Source organism: Hermetia illucens, chromosome 2, assembly GCF_905115235.1.
Source record: "Hermetia illucens chromosome 2, iHerIll2.2.curated.20191125, whole genome shotgun sequence".
In the NCBI taxonomy this organism is placed as follows: Eukaryota; Metazoa; Arthropoda; class Insecta; order Diptera; family Stratiomyidae; genus Hermetia; species Hermetia illucens.
In genome coordinates this window covers 24071240-24094004 of record NC_051850.1, presented here as the reverse complement: position 1 = coordinate 24094004, position 22765 = coordinate 24071240, and the positions used below count along the sequence as shown (strand labels likewise).

General features: G+C 46.5%; 1 protein-coding gene across 1 annotated transcript; it reads right to left on the bottom strand.

Annotated features, from left to right (window-relative positions):
* Positions 1 to 17613, bottom strand: LOC119649700 (probable ATP-dependent RNA helicase Dbp73D). The gene is made up of 5 exons (XM_038051968.1): positions 17501 to 17613; positions 16076 to 17440; positions 15894 to 16013; positions 439 to 619; positions 1 to 370 (listed from the first exon to the last, which is right to left on the bottom strand). Exons 1-5 carry the CDS (start codon positions 17521 to 17523, stop codon positions 50 to 52), a joined length of 2010 nt encoding a protein of 669 aa, XP_037907896.1. The 5' UTR covers positions 17524 to 17613; the 3' UTR covers positions 1 to 49.
* Between the last annotated feature and the right edge of the window lie 5152 nt (positions 17614 to 22765).

The following is a 22765-nucleotide window of genomic DNA, read 5'->3' as shown; positions in this document are numbered from 1 at the left end:
TTTCCCATTTAATTAGAAAAATTATATTGCATTCCATAATGATTACAACTCATTCAGTTTTCTCATGTTTTTTCCTGATCCTTCTATTTAACTGTTTCTCTTTTCGTGCTAAAGATTTTGGAATTGTTGGAGCCGAGATTTGCTCTTCCATTTTCTCGTCAATTTCATTTTGCAAGCGATCCATAATAGTCAATTCCTCTTTGTTGGTTCGCACCTTAGATTTCTTCGCAGCGTCTCGCTCGTCAATCTCCTTGAGCCAGGCTTGAAGTGAGTTCAGAGCCTTCATGTACCGTTTGGCGTGTTTCTCTTCAAGTTCCGTACTTGCTTTCATCTCGGGTACTTGATCCTTTTCTCCGGCCTTTAGGATTTTCTGTGGGTTACAATGGGGAAAATGTTAATTTTATTCGATATGAATCAGTTTCAAGTAAGGATACTAACATTAAATCTTTCTTTGTCGTCGTGTGTTAAGATTGTTATGGCTGTTCCTTTTTTACCGGCACGTGCTGTTCGACCCACACGATGAATGTAAGTTTTGATATGACGGGGGACTTCATAGGAAATTACGACATCGACATTCGAAATATCGATACCGCGTGCCAAAGCATCGGAGCATATAAGCCTGAAAATAAATAAGTATAAACGCCAAGTTAATTTGGTAACACTTGTAAATTGCATATTGCGAAAATTTAAATTGAAATTTTTTCTTTTCCTTTATATAGTGAAAATTCACATGTATCAGTTTATCTTGACCAACAAGTATCATTTTGAAATCCGTCACCCAACTTCCTCAGGCACCATTGGAGGATTTAATCTGGTTTCGTCTTCAACCCTATGGGGTCACTAGAAATTTGCGAGCCCATCGAACAAGGACCACGCACTGGACTTCAAAGTGACTAAATAACGTCACTTTTATCATGGGGCTTTTTAGCGTCTGCAGCCTCCGAGTATCATAACAATGGACATCTTTTAGTCTTTGCTCTTTTTGGTACCCGAATCCAGCCTTTCTTCCATATTTGACTAAATGTTTTTGGCTTGTTCCTCCTAGACCAAAAATCATCACATTCTCTCATAGAGCAAGACCCTCGAACATTACATATCAACCAAGACCCTCTCGTCGTGAAATCAAAGATCCTTTTTCGGAGTGCAACTCGATCGTTGGCTGGCTATGGAATTCATTGGAGCGCTAGTTATGATCACCATCAAAGTAAATGGCAAGTAAACGTGTTGGTTTGCATTGGACCAGACAGGTACGGTGTGCCCAACCTAGCGGACTTCAATGTAGGACTACACGGCAAACATATTTTGTTGAAGCTCGATCTGGAACGAGATAAGATTCCAGACTCCAATAGCAGCTGCCGACATACCCAGAACAGCAATTATAACCCCATTTCGTTTGTTCGAGTTCACTCAAATGTATCTTGGCCTCCGGAATGCAGCACAGATCTTTCAACGATTCATTGATTCTATTTTTAGAGATCTACTCTTCGTCTTCGCGTACCTGAACAATTTGCTCGTCGCATTAAAAGACGATTTGGAGCACGAGCAGCACCTCACAATTGTTTCCAAGAAAGACACCCTCAGATCACAGAAACAACCTCAACCCTGCGAAATTCGTCCTTGGCTAGAAATCGGCTTCCTAGGCTACAAGGTAACTTCACAACGTGTATTACCACTACCTAGTAAGGTGCAGGCAATCCAGAACTGTAATGCAGGTATGAAGATTCCTCGGGATGACGGACTTTTACCGGGTATGCCTTCCACATGTCAAAGAAAGACGACAAGTCTGCAATCCTCTGGACTGACTCTGCAGTAGCTGCGTTCGAAAAATGTAAAGCAGCTCTTTAGAGGACTACAATGATAGGTCATCCAGACTCAGGAGCAGAAATATCGTTAGACTGTGATGCCTCAGATCACGGTGAGGGACCTCAAAACCATGGTCCTACCTGCAAACCGACTTCAGAAGAAGCATCTTTGACAATGTTCATGGACTCAACCATCGCAGCATCCGAACTGGTCGAAAGTTTGAATCTCAACGCTACTTCTAGCCAAATCACGATATTGGAGAATCGTCGCGAGCTGGCACAGCTTGCCAACGATCGAAGATCCACAAGCATACCTTCACACCCAGAGGAGAGACTTTAGCAGAAATTATCGCGAGGGCATTTCACGACCACTGAATAACTAGATTCGGTATACTTCACTGCATCACAACCGACCACGGACGTCAATTCGAATCGAACTTATTCAAAAGTCTCGTCCAGTTCTTAGACCTTATCCGAACCATGGCATAGCATCCACAGGCCAACGAATGTGTCGAACGCTAGAACCGATCCCTCAAAAGTGCTATCATGGCCCAATTGAATTAATTAACATTGGTAAGGAAATCATAATCATCAAGGAAGTGCCCTCTCACCACTCCTCTTTGTGCTTGTTATGGACACCGTCACACGGGATATCCAACGTCCAGCGCCCGACACACTGCTTTATGCAGATGATGTTTTCCTAGCATCTGATAGCAAAAATGATCTCGAGCAACTTGTCCAAAAATGGAATGATCGCCTCATGCAACACGGTCTCAGATTGAATTTAAACAAAACTGAATTTTTGACGACCGATCCCCATGAAACAGGCACAATCACTGTCAGCGGCAGTGATCTGCCCAGAACTGAGCGATTTAAATACCTCGGGTCAACGCTATCAGCCAATGGAGAACTGCGTTATAAAATTGCTTCACGCATTAACGCAACCTGGATGAAGTGGCGTTCCACAACTCGTGTCCTTTGTGATCGACGTATCAACGAACGTCTCAAATCTAAAATTTACCGCAATGTCGTCCGTCCAGTCGCTCTCTATGGTTCTGAGTGTTGGCCGACCATAAAAGACAATGAACGGCGTCTTGCGGTAATGGAGACGAAGATGTTACGTTGGACTAGTGGCGTCACACGTTTAGATCACATCCGAAATGAGGATCTCCGCGATCGTGGAAAAGTTGCGAGAGAGGCGTCTTCGATGGGATGGTCACGCAATTCGTGCAAATGAGAATTCACTTGCCAAGATTCGTCTGAACATCGAAGTCGATGGTAAACAACCAAAAGGCAGACCTAAGCAACGGTGGCTTGATACGCTGGATGGGGATTTGAAAGCCCCGAGATTGCACCCAAATCAGGCATTCGATAGAGCCAAATGGCGAACCCGATCACGACGAGCCGACCCCGCTTGTGAACGGGACAAAGGCTGAAGAAAAAGAGGTAAGGAAATCATACGAGCAGAAATTGCTTGACAATTGAACGGTGGATGGGCCTGAAAATCAAGTTTTGACTGAATATTGACAATAATTGAAATTTAGTTTTATTCCGTTCATTAAAACAAAACAAAATCGGCAACATGCGTGCCTACAGATTAGCTCGTCAGAATTCAGACTTCACAAGCTTACGGGATCAACCCTTCTACTATTAACTTTGCTCTGAGGCAATTGGGTGGGAGCAAGATCGACGACTTGATGAATTCGCTCTGGCTGTGAAGATTTCCGGAGAGCACCCAGGCGGTCCTCGCGTGCGTCTCCGGTTCTTTGGAGGCGTTGGCCGCTGCGGTTGATAAGGTGCATGAGATGCACACGCGCCCTACGATAGTGGCCGTTCAGCAGTCTTCAGAAGAAATAGACGAGCTGAAGTGCGGGATGGTCGCTCTAATGGCTAGCATGGCGACGCTGGACGCTCAGCGTTCAGGCAGTAGGTGGCAAGCTCGCTTGCGGTCTATCGCCCGAAAAGGGCGATCGGGTAGAAGGTCGTCGGGACGCCTACCATAAAAAAACTAGGTCCGCGGGGGGTCCTGGCGACGGCCATCCAGAACGCACGCCACGTTGCCTAACAATTTATGACCCTTTCAGCAGGCACAGTTATCTTGTTGATACTGATGCGGAGCTTTCGGTTCTTCCCGTATCCCGGCACCACCGGCTATTCCCACAACATTTACAACACAATGTGCAGCACCATATTAATACCACTTCCCCCCACTTCCCCTCTCCTCAGAGTCTGAGCATTTAGCCCATCTGGAGTGCATTTTTCAACGTCTCCTTGAGGCCGGTTTAGTTCTAAACGTTGATAAATGCAAGTTTCTCCAGACACAGGTGAGATTCCTCGCCTACTTCATTTCCTCTGACGGAATACAGCTCGACACAGACAAGGTGCAAGCGATCACAAGCTCCCCGCGTCTGAAAACTGTGAAGGATTGATATTTTTTACCTGGTCACAAAGGATAATTCTTGGCAGCAATTACTATTTCTAGTTTTCAGAGGGTAAGTTAACCAAATATCTAAATATTAATTAACCAAAATATTTGGATACAACAGGTAATTTTCTACCTCTTTCTAAAATCAACCCTTTGCTGGTTGGCGTCTCATTAACACTTTTCAAATATATTCATTAACCCGCTAAAAGTTTTAACTAAATGACCTTTTAGGAGCTTTTTAAACTGAGAGCATTTAACATCAATTGTTCCTCAGTTTCCTAATTTTTTACCTGGAGCCAAAAACTCATTGGTAGACTTTTAAGACAACTGATCCTTACCTTAAATCACATGAAATAAGAAACAGAACAATATGGAGTGCAACCACATTCCAGTGTTAAATGTAAAGAAGTGAAGAAGCTTTAATCTTGCAATTTAACACAAAGTTGCCAAAAATAAGTCTTACGCATTTTGCAAGTGGTATCTATCGATACAAAGGTTATCTAAGAATTATACAATTCCCATTATAATGTATCCAATTTGGAAACCTTTTGCAAGGTATGGTCCCGATTCTGAAGAAGCGGCTCTAAATGATAATAATGTTAATAAAGAAAGTCCGAAGAAGGAAAACTTGGGTGATGCGGGCCAACGTGATATAACAGTTACCAGACCACCCCTAAAAAGACTACGTGCTGAAGTGATAGCACCAACAGAAGATGAGCCCAACCCATCTAGCGTGCGCCTCTCTCAACCCATTCCAGGCAACATTGTTAAGAGAAGCAATAGCATGCCAGTATCCATTAGTCCTGACAATCAAAGGTTGGACGATATTGCGGTACCACGGATAAACTACAACCTCCGATCACCAGCAAGGCCCGCTGGATCTTTCATCACTAATTACATCACACTACCAGCAAGTCCTGCGAGATCCTGCATAAGCAATGCCCTGTCATCACCAGCGAGTTCCGATGATCAGAGATTGATTATTGTGGAGCCCCAGGTAAATTGTACTCCGCCACCATCATCACCAAGTCCTGCTGGATCCTACGTGAGTGATACCTTACGATCATCGACGAGTTCTGACGATCGAAGACTCGCGGTTGCCGATCCTCGCATAAATCAGCTCGTGGCTGGTGATTGTGCAGTATCCACCCCCAACAAACTATTACGGATTTACATTCAACATGGACCACGTCCGCAACTAAGACAATTCACATTTGTGATGGATTCTTCCTTGAAAGTACCTTTTGCCTTAGATAGATGGAATTCGGGTAATCCTGTGGTACGAATCAGCGAGCGGAGGTATAACACAATTTTTACCGAAAACCCCACGAAACGAAGAATATTCAGCGAGAACGGGGTATTGAACTTGACAAACCCATCTGCGAATAAAATGGCACTTAATGGAAGCAATGCTCCGACATATAGACAAAGGAGCCGTATTCAAACAGCTATAGCTGAAATCGTGTATTTTATTTCATGTGCAGTGCTCAGAGAACAAATACGTTTGCTCAAACGTCACGTTGCATTGGACAACATATTGATTCACGTTTGAAGGGATGACGGGTCCACTTTCAAATTACTTAATTGATTAATTGACCAACAGTTTGTTGTGATTTGCTACTTTCAGTAATATTATAGTTTCCATAAAATGTATATACCGTTGTCATAGTTTTTTTAACAAATTGATGTAGTTTATTGTTGACTTTGTTTGACAGTGAAAATCTGTCAAGTTTTGTAGAATAAAGAGTCAGTGAAGCAACTTGTGCGTTTTAAGTCTTTTCTAGGAATAGAAATCCAGCAAGTATATGAAGCTTATTAAGTTTGCCCTTTTTAATCCACTCTTCCCCCTGATCACCATAGTCCTATCATCACCATATTTTTCCCTGTAGATGCCTTCTCTCATAATGTATCTTTTTCCACCTAAAGTCTAAATCTTATTGTCCCTCTCCATGTTTCCTAGGAGGTTCAAGCTCTACTGAGTGGTCCTTGCGTTGTTTCTTTACAATATTTTGCTACATGTGACTTCAACCGGGAGGTCCTTGTATTGTTTCTATACGGCATTTCGCCTCATTGGGCTCCATTATTATTATTATTCTGTTAAGGGAAAGTTGCACCGCGTCGTTAAAAAGCTACTGTGCACCTTTTACTGGTAATATCTATTAATCACAGTATCTCAAGCAAGCCTATAACCGTCAGGAACTTTAGTATGTTCCCTACTTCCAGATCTTTCAACTTTGCATCTGGTATTAAATGTTCTCCCAGATGCCTCGACCTACTTTGCACAAGTGCCGGACACTGTCCCAGGACTTGTTTAGAGATTTCATCAGGCAGTGTCCGTAGATATCCCTATCTTCCCTGGGTGATAGTTTGCCCAGACAGTGACCAGTGAGAATTCCCACTATGATTCGGAGGTTTCTTTTTTGTGAGGTTTGAGCAATCCTTTGTCCGCTTGGGTTCCTATCCCCCAATAAGCACCTTGGACTGCTTCATCCCTGGTAAGCCATGAAACCGTTTCCGATTCCACAGAAGGGTTCTGGCCCGTGTAAAGGCGTACCTGCTCCGCCCGCTGCCTCCCGACCCAACATGCCTGGAACCCAGAGTATCCAGACCATCTTGGACGAGCCGAGTGAATTCAGTCTGTCAAGGCATTCTCATACCAGTTTAGAGTTCACCTGGTTGGACCTTGATCGCTGCTTGGCTATCGGTGAGAATAGCAATGTTCTGCCTCCTGGAGTTCCTTTGGAGATTAAAGGAGGCAGATCTGTCTATGCCCTCGAATATGCTCGTGTACCTGCCCATTGGCTCCAAGTAGATTTTCCTTGCGCCAATGACACCGGCACCCGCTCTCTCTGCTGTGAAGGATCCGTCAGTGTACCAAGTAATCAGTTCCTGGTTTAAGCCGTATGTCGCAGCCACGCCACGTCAACGTGTTTCAAACTTCTAATCGAAGTGAAACCTCGTTGTCTTGTTATCACTTTGTATCATTAATTCGGGATACCGCCTAAAAAGAATATCAATCTTCCTTCAATTTAGGCAGCTCCACGCCTCACTGATACTCCCGGCCATTCTGAATATTGCCCTCACTGCCTGCATCTCTATGTACAGATGGAGAGGAGTTAAACCCAGAAGGACCCCCAGGGATGCCGTTGGGCGTGTCCCCATTGGCGCATTGATACACACGCAAGCCAGTCTTTGGAGCTTGTGTAAATCCCTGGCTTGTGTGCTGAGTTCGGTTCTTTCTACTCAGATTACCGCTCCATAGGTAATCATTGGCCTTACTATTGCAGTATATATCCAAAGTAGTACCTTCAGGCTGCAAATCCATTTTTTTCCTGCTATAGACGTACAAGTCATCAGAGCCCTCATGGCTTTCCGACATGTGTCTTCCAGAGTACGTTTTGGTCTAGCGTAACTCCCAAATATTTGATCTCTGTTTCTCGCTTCACCTCCATATCATATAATCTTATGGCTCCCAGGTGATCAAGCTTACGCCTCCTAGGGAATGGTACTATGGTGGTTTCGGCTGGATTGATCGGCAGTTCCACCTTCCTGCACCCGGCATTAGTAACCCATAGTCCAGTTTGGATTCTATCACATAGGGTATCTTCATATTTACCCTTACAGATAAAAACAATGTCGTCCGCGTAACCCTGGACTTGTATTCCAGTATTTGTTAGCACGTGCAGGAGTTCGTCCACTACCATACTCGACATAAGCGGCGATTGTACCCTGCCCTGCGGACAACCTTGAGTAGTGTTCATGACAATAGAATTTGTACCTGTCGATACTTCTATTTGCCTGCTTTCTAGCATTTTGCCCATCCAGAATGCCAGGGTGTTTCCCACTCCCTTGCAGCTTGAGGGCATTTTGTATCTCTGTGTGCGATGTGTGGTCGAATGCTCTTTCGATATCCAAAAACGCCCACAGTGATTGTGTGGTCTGAAGAGGCTGTCCGCGCTTTTTACAAGTCCCGACAACAACTGGCTGATGCTACACTCTTGGCATTTCCTCAACAAGATGCACGCCTAGCCGTTTTTGTTGATGTCTCTGACATCGCAGTAGGTGCTGCTCTTCACCAAAAGGTGAATCAAGTCTGGCAGCCGTTGAGCTTCGTTTCTAAACAGTTGAACCCCGCTCAACGGAACGACAGCATTTACGATCGAGAATTGCTCGCCGCGTACTTAAGTATTAAATACTTCCGTTTCTCCCTAGAAGGCAGGCCGTTCACAGTGTTCACGGACCATAAGCCTCTCACGTATGCTTTAAAACAACAGCTCGACAAAGCGTCCCCTTGTCAGCTTCGACACCTGAGCTTTATAAGCCAGTTCACGCCCGATATACAGCATGTGTCCGGCAAGGACAGCATAGTTGCTGACGCTTTGTCAAGTGTCTCCGCGGTAAACATCCCCGCCTCACTCGACTTCTCGGCTATCGTTAAGGCGCAGGAGGATGAGACAGTGCTTCAGAGCCTCAAATCCAACCCCATCTTCGGTTCCCATCTCTCTCTCTGCTGCGAAGACTCGGAAAAGGGGCCCCGGCCATACTTCCGGCCATCTTCCGCAAGGAAGTGTTCCACGTGGTTCACGGCTTCTTTTTCAGGACCTAGATATAAGTTTTTAGTCATAATTATAATATCATAGTATATGATGCCTGTGTGGAGTTGCCAAATCTCCCATCAGGCGCGTCCCTTCGTGCGGATAAGGGAATGCTCGGCGAATGTGTCATGGCCATGCACATGCACGCATCCGGAGATGTGCGTGTATGGGCATGTTTATGCGCAGGCCGGGTAGGTGGGAAGTAAACGCCCACCCGTGGATAAAAATTGGCTATGGGAAGGATACCCAGAAATAAAACCAAACATGGAGGAGCAGAAGAAGAATGAAGTTACGGTGCAGGGCTTCGGAAACCCAGTGCCGGCGGTTTTTGGGAGTGAGCAAGCGGGCTCCCGGCTGATATCCAACGACCGCAGTGCCTCAGTAGTGGGAACCTTGGCTACTGTGGCATCTAATGTTACAAGCGTACGGGAGGAACTTGAACTGGCTCCAGTGATGGATCCGTTCAGAAGGAGCTCGATTTTTCGCAGATCCCCTCCCACACGGGCACAAGCCCCCACGATCGCTACCCCCAGTGGGAAGCGTATAGCGGGAGTCTTCGATGAGGAAGAATCGCTGACGCCGATTCACCCGAGCGATGTTTTGGGCAATGATCAGTCTGGAGCTGCCTTTACTGCCCTCGGTAAAAAGATCATGGAGCTGTGTGAGTTTATAAAGGAGCGCAGGAACATTCACCAAAATATAAGGGCCATGATAAGAGGCATCCGTTTGACGTACGGCAAGGCCCAGGATGAACGAGTAGGAAAGTCGCCGATTGGAAAAGTGAACCAGGCAACTCAAGTAACGCCGGTTCAAAACACAAAAGGGGAGAAACCGGAGAAGATGCTGCGCGAGAAGCTGAATGACTCAACAGGCCTGCAAACCCCGAAAAGAAAAAAGGACTCAACTCCCAAAAAGGCGGAGTTCATGAAAAGTACGTCAGAAGCTACCAGGGAAAATACTGCAGTGGTTACCTCGAGAAAAGGGATCGAACCTTCAAAGGCGGATGCGGAAGCTTGGAGGAAGGTAGAACCGCGGAAAAAAAGTTATCGGCGGAAGATTAGACCGGAGGTGATTTTCATTTCCAAACGGGGCGAAGGGTCATACGCCGACATTCTCAGGAAAGTGAAGGCAGACCCCGAACTCACCAATTTGAGAGACAACGTCAGCCGCATTAGACGGTCCCAGAAGGAAGATCTTATGTTGGAACTTAAGAAATCCAAGGATGTAACCGCGGACAAATTCTTGAGCCAAATCGGGAAGACTTTAGGACAGGAAGCCGACATAAGAGCTAGCAGGCCGGAGATCACTATAATCTGCAAAGATATAGATGAAATCACGACGAAGGAGGAGGTTCGCGAAGCGTTGGAGAAACAGTTCGATCTTGCCGGACTACAAGAGTCAGCGGTGAAAACGCTAAGGAAAGCCTATGGGGGAACACAAACCGCCATCATCAGCCTGCCAGTGGAGAACGCACTCAAAGTGTTAGCAGCAGGGAGAGTGAGAATAGGCTGGGTAATGTGTCGCCTTAGGGAACAGGTGGCGTTAAAACGGTGCTTTAGATGCCTTGGCTTTGGTCACATTGCGAAGTCATGCACTAACCCAAATGATAGGTCAAAGCAAAGCAAGAGATGCGGAGTGAAAGGCCACATCAGCAGCAAATTGTCTACTGTGCAAAGGAAAGGAGGGTGTGGACTATCGGCACATTGCAGGCAGCAGCAGGTGCCCGGAATACAGGAGAGCCCTTAGCACAAATCGCAGATGAGGTTAATACAAATCAACCTCAACCACTGCGAGGCGGCGCAGGATCTACTCGCGCAAACCATCCGCGAGAAAAACGTCGATGTGGTCATACTAAGTGAACCATACCGAAACCGCGGTGGTAGCGTTTGGGTCAAAGACCAAACGGGCCAAGCAGCGCTGTGGACTTGTGGAGAACAAGCCTTCCAGGAAATAATGGAGCACCCGGAGGAGGGCTTCATCAGAGCGAAGGTGAAGGGCATCCACATCTACAACTGCTATGCTCCACCCAGCGCTACACTCGTCGAGTATGAGCGGATGCTTGCTGCTCTTGTTTTGGATGCAAGAGGACGTTGGCCGATCATAATAGGAGGCGATTTCAATGCGTGAGCTCTTGAATGGGGCAGCCGGATAACTAATGTGAGGGGACGTGTTCTCCTCGAAGCATTCGCGGAGCTGGACGTGGTACTGGCGAATGTTGGGTCTTCGTACACTTTCCGGGGAAGGGGCCTGGAGTCTATAGTGGACCTGACATACGTGAGTGCCACTTTAGCCAGTAGAATCGCTTGGCATGTCAGTGAGGACTATACTCACAGCGACCACCAGGCAATCTGCATAGAGATCAAGGGCGGATCGAGCTCGAAAAAGAGTTTTCGTAAAATGCCGGGTGGTATGCTTGGCTGGACAGTGAAAGCGTTCGAGGGGGACACGTTTTCCGCGGTGCTCAAATCCGACATATCCCTGAATGGTACGGCTGGAGAGAAAGCCACCCAGATCACTCGATGGGTGACGGAAGCATGCGATGCTACTATGCCCAGAAGGCGATTGCTCCCCAGTAGGCAACCCAACTACTGGTGGAACAATGAAATTGCAAGTTTGCGAGCCGCATGTTTTCGGGCAAGGAGGCTTTGCCAGAGGCTCAGGGGAAAACCCGGTGGCGACGGTCGAGAGGAGGCACATAAGCAATTGCGTGGCCGCCTAAAGGAAGCCATTCGGAGGAGCAAAAAGAACTGCTTCAAACAGCTGTGCGACCATGCCGACATAAACCCTTGGGGCGAGGCTTACAGAGTGGTGATGAAAAGGCTGCGGAAATCACCCCAGGTGACCTGTCCGCGCCTCCTGAAACAGATTGTTACCACTCTGTTCCCTCACCACGAAAATAGGGGAAGGCAAGTTTTTGTCCAGCCAAATGACGGCATAATACCGCCTGTAACTGTGGAGGAGCTGCGGGAAATATGTGGTAGGTTCGGTGATAACAAGGCCCCAGGTTTGGATGGCATCCCCAACCGAGCTTTGAACCTGGCAGTGAAGACTAGGCCCGACCTTTTCGCCAACACCTTCGAGGCGTGCCTAAAAGAAGGAATATTCCCTGCCCAGTGGAAAAAGCAAAAGTTGGTGTTGCTTCCGAAGCCTGGCAAGCAACCTGGAAACCCAGCGTCGTATCGTCCTATCTGCCTGTTGGATACAATGGGGAAGATAATGGAGAGAGTCATCTACAACAGACTCCTGCCCATCGTCGAAGCCAGCAAAGGTTTGTCGGAACGCCAGTTTGGTTTCCGACGCGCCCACTCTACGGTGGACGCAATTGGCATGGTGGTAAACCTGGCTAAAGGTGCACTGATTTCTGGCGGCTGCTGTGCCGTGGTGGCGTTGGATGTCAAAAACGCATTCAACTCGGCCAACTGGAATAGATTTAAACGGACGTTGGCTGACATAGGTGTCCCCGGATACTTAGCGAATTTGGTGGAAAACTACCTCTCAGAGAGGACTCTCTGTTACGGGACGGATGAGGGCCCCAAAGAGTACATTGTCACAGCCGGGGTACCACAGGGATCGGTACTTGGTCCCCTGTTGTGGAATATTATGTATAATGGGGTGCTTGCTCTTCCCGTCCCAGAGGGGACTACGATTGTCGGCTTTGCTGATGACCTAGCTGTGGTTGTTGCAGCAAAACACCCAGAAGATGTGGAGGTTTACGCAACGGAAACAGTGAGAGCGGTAAAGTCCTGGCTAGAAAAGGCCGGGCTGACCTTGGCGGACGCGAAAACGGAAGCGGTCTTAATAACGAAACGCAGGAAAAATAACACTGTAAAAGTGGAGGTCGGTGGACATACGGTCGTATCAAAGCCGGCTATCAAATACCTGGGGGTGATAATTGACACTAAATTGAGTTTTTGGGAACACCTAGAGTATGCATGCCAAAAGGCAGCCAGTGCCACCACGGCACTTGCAAAAATGTTGCCAAATATTGGTGGGCCGAAACATTGCCGGAGGTTGGTGCTAGCCGGAGTGGTGCGCTCCATCCTGCTCTACTCGTCGCCTGTGTGGGCAGAGGCGCTTGCAAACTCTCAGAGACGGAAGCAGGTGAACTCGGTTTACCGGCGGATGGCTTTGAGGGTTTGCAGTGCTTTTAGAACCACATCAGATGAGGCAGTATTGGTGGTGGCAGGCATGATCCCGGTTGACATTCTGGCCAAAGAAATGAGTGTCCTGTACAATGCAAGACATATGGAGGGGCATGCACAGCGTAGAAATGCGGCAAGGTCAGAGTCGCTTGATCTCTGGCAACGCAGATGGGACGAGTCTGCGAAAGGTCGGTGGACGCACAGGCTCATTCCCAACATTAGGGTGTGGCTTGAGCGAAAACATGGGGATACCAACTACCACATTACCCAGTTCCTCACGGGACACGGTGGTTGCTACAGGCAGTATCTGCACCGCTTGGGTTGGATGATTTTCCGAACTGCCCCAGATGCGATGGCATACCGGAGGATCCAGAGCATGTGATGTTTCACTGCCCACGATTTGCGATGGAGAGAAGGAGCTTAAACCAGGTGCTGGGCAGGAGCGGGACCCCGGAGAGCTTGGTTACTAAGATGCTGGAGTCCGAGGAGAAGTGGCTTGCGGTTAGCTCCGCAATCATCCAAATGCAGGAGGAGTTGCTGAAAGAACAAAGAAGGAGGAAAGCTGCAAATAGGAGAAGGATGAGTGCCTAAGAGCAAACCTACCCCGCGAAGTAATACCTCAATGGTGGTCCCGCGGGGCTGGGGCTGGAGAGACCGGGGGTAGTTTTTAGTGGGTGTGAATCCCACACGCGCCCGCTATTGTTCCGCCGTTCGGGGGGCGGAGCTGCGGCGGACGTGTCTTTCTAAGATTTTCCACCTCCGTGTACGCACAAAAAAAAAATATCATAGTATATAGTATAGATTTAGAATAGTATAAATAGAACCTTAATGTCTACAGATGCACTGATGAAGGGAACAAGTGGTTCCCGAAATATCGGTATTTGCAAGAATAAATACCCACACCAACGAAAAAGAAACAACAAGTTTTTATTATTTCAAGGAAGGAGGCCTTTCCGACAAACAATTCGGATTTCGTAAGGCGAAATCAACTGTCGACGCAATCAGTATATTAACGGGCTTGGCTCAGGCTGCAATAGAAGAAGGAAAATGCTGCGCAGTAATAACCCTCGACGTAAAAAATGCGTTCAATAGTGCAAAATGGAAAAAAATCATCGAGGCACTCGACAAAATACAGGCCCCGAAGTACATTGTATGCATTGTGGTTGAGTTTCTCCTTGGAAGAAGACTTTACTGCGAATCGGACGATGGGCTAAGAATATTCCCGACAACTTGCGGAGTGCCACAGGATTCTGTTCTGGGTCCTTTGCTGTGGTTAGTTATGTATGATGGAGTGTTGACCCTAAGCCTACCGGACAAAGTGACAACTATTGGCTTCGCCGATGATATCGGAATAACAGTGGTTGCAAAGCACCAAGATGAGATCGAGATCTATGCAAATGAAGCGATATGGGAGATCAATTCCTGGTTGAGAAATTCTGGCCTTTCACTTGTTGAACATAAAACAGAAGTAGTTCTCATTAGCAAGAGAAGAAAGAACACAACTGTGAAAATCAAAGCTGGCGAAAAAACAATTTACTCCCAACCATCGCTCAAATACTTGGGAGTAATTATTGACAGAAGACTCAACTTCAAAAGACACATTGAGTACGCCGCAACTAAAGCGTCTTCCATCGCTGCAACGATCGCGAGGATACTACCGAACATTGGTGGCCCAAGAAAAAGCCGACGTTTTAGTCAGCTCCGTGCTACTCTACGCAGCTCCAGTCTGGGCAACTGTTCTGAATAACAAAGTGAACTGCCGAAAATTGGGAATGGCGTATCGGCTAAGTGCACTCCGGGTATGCAATGCGTATCGGACAACATCAGGAGAAGCAGCATATGTTCTAGCAGGGATGCTCCCCATAGACATCTTGGCGAATGAAGGCCGGCGACTATACGACAAAACGTATGCCGCTGGAGAGTGTAGCGCATTTTGACGGCAACTGGCACGGTGGGAATCTATCGAAGGGTGGCAAAAGCGATGGGACGAGTCACAAACTGGTCGTTGGACATACCGTACCATTCCGGATATTTGGAGATGGTTTGAACGAAGCCATGGGAAATTAAGCCACGAGTTAACCCAATTCTTAAGTGGACATGGAGGTTATCGTGCTTATTTACATTGATTTGGTCACGACGAATCACCATGCTGCCCAAGATGTGGTAACGTGGCTGAGAATGCGGAGCATGTCATATTTGATTGCCCCAGGTTCACCGCACACCGAACAAGAATGGAAGCGGTCGCAGACAGGCGTTAAACACCCGAAAACATTGTGAAGTTCATGCTGGAGACAACGAATGCCTGGAATCAGGTTGTAAGGGAACTACAAGCTATTCATCAAAAGCTTAGGCAGGAAGAAATACGACGAAACCAAGGAAGGGAGAGAACCATAATGAGCCGCAGTTAAAAGCTGATCCAGTCCCGCGACCCAATACTTTATAGGAGAGGTTTTGAACCTTTCCACCTTCCAACGCCGAAAAAAAATACAGACAGACGGACAGACAGATATCGACTCGATTCTAATAAGGTTTTTCTTCACACAAAACCTTAAAAAGGGACGAAGACGGCTACGGTTTCTTACCAGGGCAAAGGCAATTCTTCAGACGCTGCCTCACCTCTGCCCTCAGAGCAGGTTTATAATTCGCAAAACACGACAAGGTACGAATTATAATCAACGTAAATCCGCCGTATAACATCTGCGAGCCGCTTCGGTCACGCTGCTTCTAGGGGAGAGGTGAGACAGCGTCTGGAGAGTTGCCTCTGCCCTGGTAAGGAACCAGGAACCGTAGCCGTCTTCGTCCCTCTTTGAATTTTGGAAACTTTGGTGTTAAACCCAAAAAGAGGAGTCCGTGGATCAACAGGTTCTTTCTCTGTCTCTCTTCGTAAAGCCATTCGTACAAAACAATACTCAAACTATCCACCACTTACCCATGGATGTTTCCTTTGGAGAAATCGCTTAGCACCTTCTTTCGGTCTCCGGGTTTCAATGCTGCAGAAAGATCGGCGATTTTTAGATTCTTAGAAAGCTCATTCAGGACATACGACAACCTGCAAGGTAATTATTGTTTGAATGAAATATAAAACCACGAAAATGCTTCCTCATTCCGTACCTATTTGCCGCCTGAGTGGTATTTGTGAAACACAAGAACTTCTTCCAGCCATGCTCTTCGAGGAGTGCAAATAGCGTGAGCGGTTTGTATCGCATTTGCGTGAGAATAGTGTATTCCGACAATTCCGCGGGTGTTGTGTATTTTCCGATGAAATCGCCTTGCGGTTCCGTGGTTTCCTGTTGTTTTGACGCATTTATCATCAATTGATTGACAAATTCTTCGGCAGATTTCACGATGGACGTGAAAAGTTTCGGCTGGAATAGACGAAGATTTTGCAGTTTTTCCGGATCCTGAGTGAGCGTGGCGGAGAACAACATTTTGTGGGGTTGTCTCCAGGCTTGAGTTTCTAGTTGGTGTAAGCAGAGTGGTATCGACCGCCCGGTCATGAAGGATTCAGCTGTGGATTTGAGGTGCTCATCGAGGTGGTACAGCCAATTGTGGTGGCTCTGCTCCATCATGCGATCGGCTTCGTCGATTACGAGGAAACGTAGCGACTTTAGAACGAAGCCTTTTGTTGAGTGCAAATGCTCGACTAGACGACCCGGAGTGGTAACGACAATATCTAGTTTCGAGAAGTACTCATCCTTGAACTTGTCGACTATAAAGTTCTGCTCCATCTTGAACGGCATCGTTGTCGACAGGAGCCCAACTTTCAGCACAGTATTTTTTGTCAACGTTTTGAAAACGTTATAGACCTGCTGCGCCAATTCTATGGCTGGGAGAACGACCAGCGCCCGGACCTTACACTCCACGCGATCCATCAATAATTGTACAATTGGAAGTGCAAACGCTAGTGTCTTACCGCTTCCAGTAGGGGCTGAAATACAGATGTCTCGAGGACGGAATGGAGCTGGCTTCGAATGGGCATCCAAAATCCAAGGGATCACTTCTTTCTGCACGGGGAACAGCTTCGTCATATCCTTCGACTTTAGGTTTTTAATGAGCACGGGAGAGAGGATGTTGGCGTAATCATCAAGTTCAGCTGATGCCGATGCGATTTCGTTAACAATAATTGTGGGGAACCGGAGCCAAGGTGGAAGGACCATCTTCGCCTCTTCCTTCTTGTCGAATTTGTCCATTCCAAGGACTTGGAACTCGCTTTTGCTCTCATTTTCCGGTTGTTTAGTTGCCTCCGCGGGTTCCTTATCACCGTCGCCGGCTGTTGGCGTGTCGGTCGTGGGCTTTGAATCGACATCTTCCCCGCGGTGTTTTTTTGGGGGTTCGACGTCTTCTTGTGGTTCTGCTTCCTTGGATTCTTCCTTTTCTTTTTCAAGCTTGCGCTTCTTTTTCTCGGCTTTCTTTAAGAGTTTTTGTAGTTTCTCATTTTCTTTGGTGTCATCTCGCTCTTGGTTTTCGTTGTCATACCTAGAATTTTCAAAAATAATGAATTTCATATCAAAGGGAAAGTAATAGTTGCATCCATACCTGTTAATTGCGAACAACTGCATCGTTTCTGGCTATTGCAACCGTGCTCATCCAACCAACAAAATGTTTACAAAATGCACATGTTTCTTGCCAATGTCAAATTTGACAGTATCAGGTGGGGATGGAAACATTGGACGCGAAAGACATCTGTATTTTCAATGTAACTGGATCGTGGTGAAATTAGTAGGTTAATGGTGAGAACAAATGACGTCACGTTTGGCGGTTAGAATATTTTCTTCAGAATTTAATGGAAAGGTCCAAGAATTACGGTAACAACCAAGTTTAATAGAATTCTGTGAAAATAGTGTGCATGATTTTCAGAGCTTTATCAGTCTGAAATGTAATTTATGTAAATGTTCTAATTGACACACAACCAATCTAAAAAATGGGGTCAAATAAAAATGAGAGAGTTTAACACTCCGATTATTATCACTCTAGGGAAACTACTAAAATTGGTTTTGAGGTGATGATGTAGGTCCCTATATTGATTTGAGTGGAGGTTTCTATACGTATGTCGGGTTTGCCCTTTCTTTATAGCAGCGATTACTTTTGATGAATAAATCTCACCATCTACGAGATATTTTGAAGTATCTCAGCAGCTATTAAAAACATCCTAATATATATGATATCTCACGATAGTGGGTCCAACACAGAACCCTGTGGGTCAGCCGCGAATATAACTCAGTGCTTACTTCCGAGTCTGTATAGTTCTAAAATCTTTCTTTTTCTCAGTTGGTTGATGAGCCATGCAACTGAGTACACTAATCGACAAAAGGGGTCTGGAATTATGCTTCAATTTGCAAAGTTGAGTGTATTTCGCACGTCAAAGGTGATCATCATCATCATCATCAACGGCGCAACAACAACAACCTGTATCCGGTCTAGGCCTGCCTTAATAAGGAACTCCAGACATCCTGGTTTTACGCCGAGGTCCACCAATTCGATATCCCTAAAAGCTGTCTGGCGTCCTGACTTACGCCACCGCTCCATCTCAGGCAGGGTCTGCCTCGTCTTCTTTTCCTACCATAGATATTGTCCTTATAGACTTTCTGGGCTGGATCATCCTCATCCATACGGATTAAGGAACCTCTATTGAGCCGGATTTTATCCACAACCTGACGGTCATGGTATCGCTCATAGATTTCGTCGTTATGTAGACTACAGAGTCGTCCATCCTCATGTAGGTGGCCAAAATTTTTTCGGAGGATTCTTCTCTCAAACGCGACCAAGGGATCGCTATTTTTCTTGCGAAGAATCCAGGTCTCCGAGGAATACATGAGGACTGGCATGTACAGTAAAAGCTTTGACCCTATGGTGAGACGTTTCGAGCGCACTAGTGCGCGGATTTCATCATCGTAGCTGTTATTGGTTGTGATTTTCGACCCTAGATAGGAGAAATGAACAATGGTTTCAAAGTACAGTCTCCTATCTTTATTCTTCCCGTTTGACCAGTGCGGTTTGATGTTGTTGGTTGGTTGGTCCTTGGTGGTAAAGTTGCCAACATATATTTTCGTTTCCTTCATTGATGTGCAGCCCAAGATCTCGCGCCACCTGCTCGATCTGGATGAAGGCATTTTCGATATCGTCAGCATAGGCCAGTAGTTGGGTGGACTTAAGAGAATCGTACCCCTTGCATATACCTCAGCATCACGGGTCACTATCTCGAGGGCTAGGTTAAAGAGGACGCATGATAGGGCATCCCCTTGTCTTAGACCGTTGTTGATGTCGAATGGTCTTAAGAGTGATCTTGCTGCTTTTATCTGGCCTCGCACATTGGTCAGTACTAGCCTAGTTAGTTTATATGGTATGGGCCGATGATGTACTGCACTCAGCAACGTGATACCTCTATAATTGCTGCACTGTGTGATATCTTCCTTTTTACGTATTAGATTGTCAGGCATAGGTTCGCTGTCTTATATCTTGAGCACAAATTGATGAACCACTTGGTGTAATTGGTCGTCCCATACTTAAGCAATTTTTCTGTAATTCCATCGGCTCCTGGCGACTTATGATTTTTAAGCCGATGAATTGCACGGACTGTTTCTTCTATACTTGGTATTTGTCCGCTGTCTTCAGTTGGCGGGACCTCCAACTCGCCTTATTCTGGTTGTTCAGTAGTTCATCAAAATACTCAACCCATCGCTCCAATATGACCATTCTGTCGGAAATCAAATTTCCCTTTTTTGTCTCGGCAGGATGAACAGCGAGGTGTGTAAGGCTTCATCCTGCTGACCTGATGGTAAAACTTCCGCGCCTGATGGGGTTGCTCCCTGTACTTTTCGAGTTCACCGACCTGTTGGTTCTCTCAGGCTTCCTTTTTCCGTCTGTGAAGTCGCTTCTCCGCTCGCCGGAGTTTGTGCTAAGTCTCCGCGCGTGCCCGCATCTTTTGAGAATGCAACATTACTCGGTATGCGGCATTCTTCCGTTCCGTTGCTAGCTTACATTCATCGTCAAACCAGCCGTTCTGACTCTCTTTGTAGCTGGGGCTAAGTATGTTTGTGGCAGTATTCATGATAACGTTCTTCAGGTGATTGTGAAGATCATTTGTTGATGCTTCATCTCTAGGATCTTTGTTGACTGCGGTTATTGCGGCATAAATTTCCATCTTATAGGTGTCGCGGAGGTCTGTGTTGTGGATGGCTTCAGTGTTAACTCTCACCTGATTGTCAGAGGGGGTTCTGGGTGGAGTTGTTATTCGAGCTCGGAGCACCATGCCAACGAGATAGTGATTTGAGTCTATATTGCCCCCCCCCCCCCCCCCCTATATGTTCTGACATTTATCAAGGCTGAGAGGTGGCGGCGTTCGATCAGAACGTGGTCAATTTGGTTGATAGTGGTCCCGTCTGGAAAGGCCCACGTATGTTTGCTTTCCGCGCAAACCGGGTACTTCCAACAACCAATTCGTCTGACATTGCTAATTGGATAACCTGCTGTCTGTTATCATTTGCATTTTAAATGTAAGCTATGGGAGCCAACGTATCGCCTGAATACGGGCTCTGTCCCTACTTGACTGTTAAAATCCCCAAGTATGATTTTGATATCATATCTGGGACAGGCTTCGAGGGCTCGCTCAACTGCGTCGTAGAAGGTATCCTTCTCTGACTCTGCAGTCTCCTCTGTAGGGGGGTGAACGTTTATGAGGCTTATATTTCTAAATTTGCCTCGCAAGCGCAGGGTGCATAGCCGTTCGCTTATGTTTCAAAAGTCGATAACAGCAGGTTTCATTTTTTGGCTGACTAAGAAACCTACTCCGAGCACATGGTTTACTGGATGGCTATAATACATGGTGTAGTGACTCTTCTCCAAGAAACCGGTCCCTGTCCAACGCATCTCCTGCAATGCTGTTGCATCAGCCCTATATTGGGACAGGGTATCGGCTAGCTGCTTGTCAGCTTCATTTCTGTACAGGGAGCGCACGTTCCATGAGAAAATGCGCAAATCGTTATTCCTTTGTCATTGCCAGGTTCGTCGTTGCATTATCCGTGGCTTCGTAACTTCGGTTTTCCGTGTACGGTTGTCAGCCCTACAAAACCCACAACTTGGAGGACCAGTTGGTACGATTTGGGGGGTGATCACTGGGCAATAGTTGCTGGCCACCAGTAACCAATCTGATGGCGTCGATAGTTGATCATAGGGTATGTGGACAAGTATGATTAAGCTCGAAACCTGGGAGGCGCTTACTGAACCCACACCAACAGCTCTGCTACCAAATCCGATCTCCACCTCTACACGGGGATCGCTGGAGATTCTTTCTTAACCAAAAACTGCTGAGGAAGAAGGACTCTCAATCGTCTAAGAACGGGATAAATTTTTCCATCTCTCGAAAAACTACCTTGCACGAAGCCACGAAAGAGTCTCGGACCGGGAGACAAAGTAAGGGATAAACGATTTGTGTATTTTTTCATGGAAGGTGGACGGCTATGCACTTTGCCTTTTGTCCGGAAATTTAGAAACAACAGCCATAAACGTTTATACGGGTACGGAGGAGACTCGAAGAAGGATACTCTCTCCGAGGCAGTGGAATACACCCACGAAGCCTGTCCCAAGTATGACATCCAACTCATACTTGGAGATTTTAACAACCGGGTAGGAAGGGTGCTTGTATTCATGTTATATGAAGGTAAGGAAATGGACGTTGAAGGTACCTGGTTTGCCTAGAAAGAGATCAGGTTAGTTTAGTTTACTGAGAGGAGCCGCTGCTCCGAGTACTTAGGCCATTGTTTGGCCCATTTGACTCTCCCCGTGAATCGCCTATTCAATGGCTTCCCCCCTACGGCGTTCGCAGGCTTTAGCGAATCTGAGATCATTCTTCAGAGGCAAAGAGTGTTCAGATTATTCGTTGAAGAAAACCTTACCAAGGTGTCTTCGATTAAGATCAGAGGACGCCGGCAGCTGTATAAAAATTACATGGCTGTCTCCTCCTCCTCACATTGGTTGCACATAGCCGAAACCACTACTTCAATCTTTTCCATATGGTAGTTTAAGAAGCAGTGTCTCCTTAAAAGCCCTACAACAATAAAACCAACAAAAATGCAGCTCTGGAGACCCCAGGTTCTTTACAAGGATTTTTGCCTGCCGGTAAGAGTTCAAATTTCTTCATTCGGCTGCGTGAATCCTTGCAATTTCCCCCTTCAGGGTAAATTTGACAGTGAATGACCGGATTCCCAAAGCTGGTTCTGGCCCCATCATTGTGAATCAGCAGCACCTGACTTGACAACTCTACACCAACTGGCTTGATATGTCGTTGCTGTTTAGTGCTGATATTGCTGCCTGACTGTCGGAAAAGATTCGAATGGTGAGACCCCTCCTTTTTTGTCGCAGACATTATTCTGCGGCTAATAAAAAGGCACATATTTCCGCCTGGAATATGGTCGTAATTTTTCCGAGGGGTGGGCCAGTTCCATAGTCGGATTCCCCGAGAACACCCATGCGCCCATTCCGCCCTCTATGACGTCGGTGAAGATTATTAAGTCTGTAATCTGAAAAGACTCATGGTCGACGACAGTGTCTTTTTCAAGACGAACCTCGAAACCATATGATCGGATGTTTGTCAGGGAATTTCCAGATAGACGCATGACCTTATGATTGACCACCTTTCCAAGTTCCAATGGTATTGAGTCTATATGCGTCATTGGCTGCTTCCCGTTTCACATCCAAGTTAATGGGGGGTAGATTTAGGATAGCTTCAAGTGCCGCAGTCGGAGTAGTACTCATTGCTCCAGTAATGCTTGGGCAACCAAGTCTCTGTTAGCAAAGTTCAGTCTC

What these genes read in the sequence shown, in the direction of transcription:
- LOC119649700 (XM_038051968.1), bottom strand. Translation starts at nt 17,523, where the DNA reads ATGCAGTTGTTCGCAATTAACAG. An exon ending in TCCAAAGGAAACATCCATGG is followed by an intron (nt 620 to 15,893) that starts GTAAGTGGTGGA and finishes ATTTATTTTCAG; the next exon opens with GCTTATATGCTCCGATGCTT. An exon ending in ACGACAAAGAAAGATTTAAT is followed by an intron (nt 371 to 438) that starts GTTAGTATCCTT and finishes TGTAACCCACAG; the next exon opens with AAAATCCTAAAGGCCGGAGA.